At 45.0% G+C, this 10,235-nt stretch overlaps 1 protein-coding gene across 1 annotated transcript in view; it reads left to right on the top strand.

Moving 5' to 3' along the window:
- The first annotated feature begins 1,732 nt into the window (after positions 1-1,732).
- Positions 1,733-10,235, top strand: part of LOC144251458 (spermatogenesis-associated protein 31E1-like) — a 47,781-nt gene continuing 39,278 nt past the window's right edge. The window contains exons 1-4 of the mRNA XM_077794356.1: positions 1,733-1,918; positions 2,907-2,952; positions 4,029-4,089; positions 4,358-7,360. Coding sequence (XP_077650482.1) covers positions 1,733-1,918; positions 2,907-2,952; positions 4,029-4,089; positions 4,358-7,360 — 3,296 coding nt within the window. The remainder of the gene's footprint in view (positions 1,919-2,906; positions 2,953-4,028; positions 4,090-4,357; positions 7,361-10,235) is intronic.

Raw genomic sequence — 10,235 nt, 5'->3', positions numbered from 1 at the left:
AATTACACAAAGTTGCAAGAGAGAAGATTAATGTAGAAAAATCTGTCTCTTCATCACATCCTCTAGATGAAGATAATAAAATAAATTTGAAAATTTTTATTTAAAATTTAAGTTGAAGATAAATTTTTTAATTATTATTTTTATTATCCTCCAAATTAAATATTCAGAAAGAAAACTAACAAAATATTTATAGGACCAATATGAGGAAAACTTTGAAGCTGTGATAGAATAAATCAAGGAAGATCTAAATGAATGGGAAGGTATTTGACAGCGTGGATAGAAAAACTGAACATTATTAAGATGTCACTTCTTCCCAATTTGCTCTCTATATTAAATGTGATCCAAACAAACTTCCAACAAGTTCATTTGTGAAGATAAAAAAAAAACAATTTTAAAGTTTATAAGGAGAGACAAAAATCTGGGAAGAGTTAAAACAATGCTGGGGATAAGCAAAGCTGGAGGGTGGACAGTACTTGACTTTAAGACCTACTGGGAGCAATGGTTATCAGGACAGTGGGATACTGGAGAAAGAATAGACAAATAGGTGAGTGAACAGATCGGAGAGACCAGAAACAGATCCACATCAGTCCAGCCAATTGATGTATATTCAAGGAGCAAAGGCAACACAGCAGCATGGAGCAGAGATCCTTCCAACAAGTGGTGCTGCATGACCTGGATGTCCCCATCACCACGGCTACTGACACATGTGGAAGGAGAGACCAGAGAGAAAGGAGGGAGAAGGAGGAAGAAACACTTGTAAAATAAGGGCTGGAAACTTATCAAATTTATACACACACACACACACACACACACACCACATATATATGTTTGTGTGTGTGTGTATATATATATATTCACTAGATTTAATGCTTTGCCTTTGTAAAATAAAAACAAATAGATTCATTCCTAAGCACATCACAGTCAGACTGTGAAAAGGCAAAATCTCTCTTTAGATCTCTCTTAGAAGCAGCAGAGGAAAACTTTTGGACCACAGTAAGGTTATAAGTTGATTCCCAATCAGAAACAATGGAAGGAGGTAGTGGGGTGGCATAATCAAAGGAAGCCAGGGAGGATCACCTTGAGATTCCATAACCAGAAAATATATCCTTTAATAATGAAGAAAAATAAAGATACTCTCAGATAAAGAGAGCATGAAAAAAATTTGCTGCCAGCAAAATAAATCCTCTAGATGAAGATAATAAAATCAATTTGAAAATTTTTATTTAAAATTTATATAACTAAATAAACATAGAAACGATTTTAATTCTATGTTGAGTTGATACAAGGCAAGAATATATTATATGGAAAAGTTGGAATTTCAAAGAGAGGTGATCCTGAAAATAATAATCCCTGAGAAATAAAAATTACAGAGATAAAACAAATTTCCAAAAACTATGAAATTAATGGAGCTCAAGCAGAGATCTACAAGGAAGTGGGTCACGTCTGGGTTCTGGGGGGGAAGAATATGGAATGGACAAAAGGCTCCTCTGACAGGGTGAGTAGGTGAAGTCGAAAGGAAAGATTTAGAAGGCACAGGAGGGTGGAGGAAATGCTTGGCCAGAGGGTGGGGCAGAGGTGTGGTGCTGCCTCTTCTTCTTGCTACTCCCCTTATGTCAGGACCCCTTTGTGATGAGAAGGCACAGCCTTATGACACAGGCCAGGACACTACTCCTTATTGCTGAAGCAAACTCTCAGGGCTCATTTGTCCAAACAGGACAGTGTGATTCAGATGATGGAGAATCCTTTCTTTCCTCTGAATAGCATTTGTGCCTCATGGCTGAACTCCAGATTCACCACCTGGGAAATGGATATGATCTTTGCCTTTGTGTGTGGACTGGGGCTCTTTCTTCTCTTATTGCCCTTCCTCCAGAGTGATCCATTCTTCCCACCACCAAGGAAAAAGAAAAAACTCAAGAAGGTAAGAAACCCTCAGACCAGACTCAACAAAAACTAGATTCTGTTTTGTCTACTCTTCTTTCCATTTTTCCAAAATAAATAGATGCACTTCAAAAAAGATAAAACTCAGGACAGAACAGACCATCATTCTGGGACAGATGGTTCAGGTCAGGGAAAGACTCTCCCTAGATATAAGCAAAAATAACCAACATGATTTCAGCCCCATAATGAAAATACAAATAACCAGGATGGAAGCAGACCTCAAATGAATCAGAAAGCTGTCCTGTATGCTGAAGCACAGTCAATCCATCAGACACTGGAAGGGCTCATTTTCTAGGTACAATAAGGACCCATGGGTTACAGAAGGAGTCTGAGTTCTATAGTTTACAATGAGGGTGAATTAATCATTGGAAACTGTGAATGGCCCTTCAGAAAGTCATGGAATTAGTTGTGCAGGTTAAAATTTTAACTCAGAAAGGCAGGTGTAAAAAGTTTGAAACCCTTTGTTACTGGTAGAGATAGGAGTTCATATCCTTCCCATTGCTGTTCTTTTTCCTGTGAGATTAATTGATTCCCCGATAGCTATTTACTGTGCCTCCTCTCAGAACTCATTTGCAATGGTGGAAGGTTAAAGTCCATAGCCCAGCCTTTCCTCTGTGTTGAGCTGAGGTGAGGGCTGTGCTGAGCCCTGAGGACTCCATCACCCACTGGAGAAACCTCTGGCCTCAGGTAGCAGAACCCTGTGTCGCAGCTGAGAAGAGCCTCTATAAATAAGCCTGTTCCTGAGCCTGATCAGTGATTACACCAGGACATGCATTGTGTAGTTCATGTAGAAAATCCCAAAGAAGAAAAATGAAGTATTTTCCCACTTTTAAAATGTTCTCTGAACAAAGAGAACTAGCTAACTGTAGAACGTGATGCTGTTCAGAAAAAAATGGAATGTCTGCAGCTGATCTAGGAGTGTGGAAGGAGAACTGGGCCACAGCCTCTTTTTCTTTCTTGTTGGTTAGCACCTGAAGATGAAAAAGAAAAGGAAGAAGAGCAACATTCTGAAAGGTAAGGCCCTGCCCTTCCACTCCAGAGGGGACTTGTGGTCACCTGTCCCAAAGAGACCAGAGCCATGTCCCAGAGGAAATCAGTTGCAAAGATTTGAGAGGGAGGATCCTGGAAAGGAAATCATCATAACAGACACACTTCTCAGGTCCTGCACTCAGAATGAAGCTGTGGTGGGCAAGGAGTGGGTGATGTCCAGTAGGGAGGTATGGGCACTATTGGAGTCATGCTATCTGTGATCCTGCCAGTGAGGAGAATCAATCAGGGCCAAGTTCTGTTTCCCCAGGGGTGAAGACTGAACACTCAAGAAATGCAGAGGCAAACATAGAAAGCAAGTTTTACTTAAAGGATAGAATAGAGACAGATTTCTCCACAGAAAAGGGGCCCCAGGGCTGGGTATTCAAAAAAGTAGGGGTGTCTTGTCCCTTTTGTACACGTTAGAATTCCTCTGTTCTCATAACTTCCTTTTTCCCTTATCTTGCCTCTCCTCTCCCATCCTGCATACATGACCCAAAGATGGGCCCAATGATGAAATGATCCAGACAGGAAGGGAACAGCACAGGAGGCATCAATTAACAACTCCTACAACTCCCTGCAGGGAGGAACAATTCCTGGGGCAGTTAACCTAGCAACAGGTTGGAGAATAAGGGGGAAGGAAACATGGGAGGATGAGGGGGAAAGATCATTAGATTTCCGGTACTTTTTACTAGCCCCCATCTTCCTGATTGGAATAGTCATTTATTATTGACAATGACTTCCTTTTGTTCCCCTGCTTCATCTGGATAAGGAGGTGGGACTTCCTGGTCAAAGTGTAGACAAGCTTTCAATTCCCTAAGAAACTTTCCTCTTTGAAATTGTCCAGTCTTTCTCCCAATACTGTGGTTATTAGTACAACGGAGGCTAGTGGAGATGGAAGTAAATGACAAAATGCTTCCCTCTATGTTCTTTGCTATCCGTGTCACTTGTCATGTAGACTTGAACAGTGGTGCTTTGCAACCAGAGTCTACCCTCTTTATCGGCCCCATGTGGATATTCCACTCATCCTCACTTCTCCACAATAACCAGGTCTTTTTTTTCAGATTATAGTGATTGCTGGAAGAAAGAGGAAGAGCCTGAAGATCTGCTTTCACTTCTACGAAAGTGAGTAACTTTCCACTTCACCCTGAGTCCTTCCTACTGCTGCCTATGACATCATCCAGCAACACAAAGCTCTCATAGGGGAGGAAGGAGCCTCAGGTGGGGCAGTATGTGTCTAAAGCTCTGGAGTTATGGGACAGCAAGGGCTTTGTAATATTAGTGAGTGGGGCAATGAGGAGCCATGGATCACAGGTGTTTACCCCTGCACCACCTGCCCTACCTTCTGTGCCCATCTGCTCCTGGCTGAAGCCTGTGCCTCTATCTCTTGCAGCCATCTACAGAAGCTCCAGAATGGCAGCAGCTTTCATCAGCTCATAAAAGGAGATGACCCAGATAAGTCAGCTGGAGTCCACCAATCACATACACTGCCTGTGGAGGATACTTTGGCCACTGCCTTCTTCCCTTTGGCTTCCCTGATTTCTTTGAGCAAGCGCCCTCTGCTTCTGGCCTCTACTTCCTCACCAGACCTAATGACTTCCTCAGATACTCTTGAGTCTCACTCATCCCTGAGTGCCTCTAAATCAAGAGAGTCTATGATTCCTCTAGAACAACGTTCACCTCAGCCACACAGAATTTCCCCTCCCCAATCTCATTCTCCTGATCACATGGCCCATTGTGCATCTCTGCCAAGCCCCAGCCTGAATTCTTCTCAGTGTGACTCAATGACACTTTCACTGGGAACCAACCCACAGAGCTCCTCTCCACCCAAAAAATATTGGTTGCCTTCTCCTGTCCCACTGCTATCTCCTGTCTCATCGCCTTCTCCTGGCCCATCATCTTCTCCTGTCCCATTGCCATCTCCTGTCCCACTGCCATCTCCTCTCCCAGCAATTTCAGGCCATATTCTCTCCACCTGTCCCATCTCATCCCTCTCCTGGTGGCAGATGGCTGCCAGAGTCTGTGACCTCTCCCACTCCCCACACAGTGAATCCAAGAGAGATCATGCTTCTCACCCACCAGAGGACTCACTCTGGGGAAACCATCCACACTCTCAGGTAGAGACTGAAGGGACCTCTTTCATTAATTCCAATGCCCAGAAACTATTGGAGATACTGATCAGCAAGAGAGCAGAAAGGAAAATTTGTAATTTCAAGACAAAAAATGAAACAGTCTACTCCCTGAATTCTCAGGGAAGCAAAGTAAAGTCACTGGGCAGGGAGCAGAATACTACCATCTGGAACACAAAAGGCAAGTCAGAGAAGCTTTCTGATTCTCAGAAGCTCTTTTACACTAGGGTCCTGAGGGATCATTTACAGAAGAAATGCAGCCAGTTCTTTTGGGGCCTCCCCATTCTGCACAGCGAGTCTCTGGTGGCTACTGTCAGAATATCTGGGCCCTCAGCAGACATTTCCTCGATTGCATTCAATGAAGTGCCTAATTACATTCCAGTGCAGGTGCAGACTACACCTGGACCACTCTTTTCCTCTCAGTTGCTCCACCCTCTTGTTCAACTCCAGCCTGTGAGTCCATCCTTATCCTGGTTGCAGTCCCCATCACTGGCTCAGATCCACCATCAGGAACATCTCACATTGTCTCTCCCAAGCATGCCATGCCATTTTCAATTGAATACTGCCTCTGGATTTCCATGCCCCACAAACCAAGAGGGGACCCAGTTGCTTTCCTCTTCTTCTCTTCAACACCTAGAATACCACATTTTAAGAAAACAAGTACAAAGTAGAGAGGCTTTACCTTATTTGGTCCAAAAGTCTCAGAACATCTTTAGCAATCTCATCTCTGAGAACAGGGCCTCCTGTGACCACAAGTCCATCAACAAGCCCCCAGGGAATTTCCTCAGCCTTGAGATTAAGGAGAAACTGGAACACCATCTTCAAAAGAGGTTCATGCTACACCAGTATGGACTACCACCCAATAGGAACCCGTTTCTAAATCTGAAGGAGTCCTGGGACAACATCTCAAGGAGAGGTCAGGCAAAAGAAAATTGTGAGTCTTCCTGGAACCCTGTGTTTCTAAACAACAGAAGCCCTGCTATACAGAAGACTAGTTCAAAAAGACCAGAGATAATTCAGGAGGACATGATTCCTGTGGGTGTTTGGCATTCCAGGCTTGGCATATATCATGTCTCTGGCCCACCTGGAAATTCAAAAACCCACAAAAAAACTGGGGATGAAACATCCTTAAAAGGTGGGGAAGCCTTCAGGAACACCTCCCAGGAGATCTCCCTCCTTGATGCTGGCACTCAGCAGGCATTAGAGGCACATGTTACAAGTCTAAGAGCGAAGCACAGATGGGACCTACCCCTCAAGGTCCTTAAGCACATAAATATTTTGAAGATGAGATACTCTGAGGCTTCACTACTTCCACAGCCTTCCCTTTCCTCTTCAGTTCCCTGTGACTCCAGGGTTGACTCCATTGCCCATGATGCCAGGGTCCTGGGAAAATCCATTCAGAAAGGTACAGGATTGAAGGAGATAGCACAAACTTCAGTTCCCACCCAGAAGAGTCCTTTCTCTGGCCCATCTTTTGAGTCCCTGAGCAGAACTACATCCAGTGAGAACTATGGGCTCTCAGATGCTCCTTCAACTGTACACAAGGGCAGCTTGCCCTCTCAGCCCCACACTTATATTCTCGTGGGCAGAACCTGGCACAATGATGCTGTCCTGAGATCTGGAAGAAACAGCCTAAAACCAAGTCTAGGCCTAGAAATGGACAGAAATGAGTCCCTGGAGAGTAGTGTGAGCTCAGAAGTCTCATGCCACAGTGTGTCATCACTTCAGGTAGGGCCCCAATTTTTAAAAGGTGAAGTCAGAAAGATAGAGGATGATGAAGAGGAGTCTTCTGACTGGGGAATCACCAAGAAAATCAGAAAGACATCAAACTTCCTAAATGTTGATATTCATCTGAAGAATTTAAAATCTCAGTGGATCAGTAAAACACCATCCTCTTTCATAAGTTCTATTTCCCAGGGCCAAGGATACTCATGCCTAAAGGCACAGACTAAACCAGAGAAGCAGCCTCAAGAAAGGACTACTGACATCATCCTGCAAGACTGTGCCACTGACATGTTTCATGAGGACTGTGGCCCCGAGGCGCTCTGGGCTGCAAATATCCTAACTTCAGAGGAGAGATGGTCCAGCTCCTTAAGCATGACCAGTAGCAGTGCATCAATTTCTCAGGATCTGTATGGACTCTTAACCAGTGAAGAGAGCAGTGAGGAACTGCAGGAGCCCAAGATTACTGAGCTCCAGGATCCTTGGAAGAGCAGGAGAAATAAGTTTAGAGCAACTTCCAAGAATAAGGACAGTGTGAAACTCAGGTCAAAAGAACAGGAAGGAAGGCTTGCAGGAGGGAGGCCCTTATGTGCAGGAGAAATGGGTCCTTCTACCCCAGTCAGGGAGATAGGAGACACTGTGAGTGACAAGTCCTCCCAGGCTCCTTCAAAGAGAAACTTCAGGGACAGAATAAAGAACTTTCTGCAGAATATTTTTTGCAGTAATACCAAAGGGCAGGCAAACTCCCTACCCAAAATTATGACCCCCTCAACTTCTAACCAAAGCCAAGGGTCAGTCACTGGCCGACTGCTTACAGACAACAGGGCATCAGAAACCCAGGCACTCATTTCAACTTTTGGGTGGATCATAGAGCAGAAAATGAGGTTTCATTATGAACATTCTGCCTTAAAGACAAACAAAGTTAAAGAGGAATACCAGGCCTCTATGGGTAGACAATCCCATTATTCTAGGAGTCCCATTATTCTGGAGCAAAGGAGAGTGATAGGAGCTACGTCTCCTGGTCACCAGGCCAGCCCTAGCGACCACAGCCATCCTCTGAACAGATGGATCAGAAACAAGGACAACAAGCAGGCCTTGCTGCTCAAAGAGTCTGTACCTCTGCCCAGCCTCTACACACAGAGGACCAGGGTGGCAGGTATGTTGGAACACAATGTCCACTGTCCAGTGCACTGCGCTCTTCAGAGACGTTTGTTGACTCATCAACATCAACATGCTTCTGACTCCTGTCCTGCTGGGAAGAAATATTTCATGTAATATTGGTCATATTCAGAAAAACTGTCCCCATGTGAGACCTTTGTTTGAAAATGGCTTCTTCCTAATGCGGTGACAATGACTTAATAATACTGCTTTTTAATCAGAGAGGCTTCTGTCTGTGTTGTGCTGGGCCATAGGGAAGCAGGTCAGTAGATTCTAGAAAAGACTGGACATGCAGGGAGGTGACAGTGGCAATGAGTACCCAAATCTCATGCCAGATCCCCTCATTATACCTTAATAATTTATGACATGATCATTACAAAAATAACAGAACACATTTTGGGACTGGTCAAGAGGGGCAACTTCATGAGAACCCCACCCTAATGTTTGAGTCAGCCTTTCCCTTTATTCTGAAATTTGTGAGGCTGTAGGGATTGGTGTTCAGTGTTACCATGAGACTTAATAGCTTCCCATGCTACAAATGGGTCCAGAAAATTTGGGGAAAGATACAGTTTCCTGGATCTGAATTCAGAGATGCTTAGAGAGTCCTGCCTGATGGATGTCTTGGGGAACAGAGGACACCTGCCCTTGGAACCCCTCGCCTTTGGAGGCTAACATGGAGATCGGCCTTGCCAGCTCCTTCTAGCTCAGGCTGCATGCCATGGCCATGTCACCTGATTCTGCTCCTACCTTCCTCACTCTCTAGGGCAGTGACCAGAATGGAAATTGTTTGGTGGGAACATCAAGTTGGCTGTTGAGGGCTATGTCACACGCAGCTCACCACCTCTGTCCCCCAACCCCCAGATGGCACAAATGTGTATTCAATAACTGTGACAGTGAGGCATAGGGGGTATAGTGGGATGTGAAGAATTGAAATGGAGCCAAAGAAAGAGGCAGAGTAACATGGGGATACCACAGATGGTATGATAGATGGGAAGCTCCTGCTATCCCAGTACCAGAAATCATGGATTCACTATGGCCTCACCACTGTGTACCATGATCTGGCTCCCAGACCACAGATCTGGAGATGCCTCTTTAGCAATGACACAGGCAATAGAGGAAGCAAACCCTTTGGTAGGGCAGATTCATTTTCTGACATTATACTTAATGGGGCCACATGGCTTTGCCTCTTCAATTATATAAGGAATGAGTTGACAATTTGAGTAGTCAGGACTAGGGAACTCTAGCTGTGACTCCCAGTTTGGTGACCATTATGCACACACATGGCTCTCTTATTCTGCAGTAAAAAGTCCAAAGGGGAGCCTGGGGTCACAAAGCAAATTCTCTGGGCTTCCAGAACTTACTTGCCCACAGACTAGAGGAGAAGAGATGGTTCAGTTAGAACTTGTCATAGCAGGGCAGTGACTTGTCCAAAATGTGGGAGCAAGCTGGGCAGGGGGCAAGCAGGAGTCTTTTCTTCCCCCACTGTGCTTCCAGCACAGGCTTATTCTTCCCAGGATCTGTTCACATGGGAAAGCAGGCAGGCCTCACAGGAGGAAGAGGAGAAGCTGTGTCTGCAGAATGTTTGATGCTATGACCCACCTGGGGAAGGCAGCAGCCCCACTCCAGGGCACTCTGCCCTGTTTTTCCCTGATGCAGAGTCCTATACCATGAAATGCCATCAAGGCAGACCACACAGGCATGGTCTTGCTCTAATGCCTGAAAGTATTCCACATGTAAAGCCAGGCAGTCCCTCTCAGGGTGAGCCCAGACCTACAGGCCACCTCTGATTCAGGTCCTGTGCCTTGATCATACCAGATCCAGAGCCCCACAGATGGCCCTTCAGAGATCCAACAAAAAGATTGCCACAGAGACCATCAGAGAACCTCCAACATAGCAGTTATGGAAACACAAGGCCCTCCCTCAGAAATAACACCAACTTCATGGTCCTCACCCAACAATCCTTCTCTGCCACATGGTCCTCATGCAGTAATCTCACAGAACCCCTGACAGACTTCCCAGAGGAACCTCTGACAGATATTTGTACCAAGAGAGGCCTCAGAGACCTAACATAGTCTCCCATAACAACCTTTCAATGCCACATGGTCCTCATGCATTGATTTCTCACAGAGACCTCCCACAGAGTTCCAGACCTTGGGGAACAATCACCACAGAGATGTCCTACAGATTTCCTCAGCAAGAATTTATCACAGAGACCACCCAGAGATAGTACAGAGACATCTTACCCAAACACATTGACCTAAT

This window comes from Urocitellus parryii, assembly GCF_045843805.1.
Source record: "Urocitellus parryii isolate mUroPar1 chromosome 13 unlocalized genomic scaffold, mUroPar1.hap1 SUPER_13_unloc_8, whole genome shotgun sequence".
Lineage (NCBI taxonomy): Eukaryota > Metazoa > Chordata > Mammalia > Rodentia > Sciuridae > Urocitellus > Urocitellus parryii.
The sequence above is the reverse complement of the archived record's forward strand: the minus strand, read 5'-3'. Positions and strand labels throughout refer to the sequence as shown.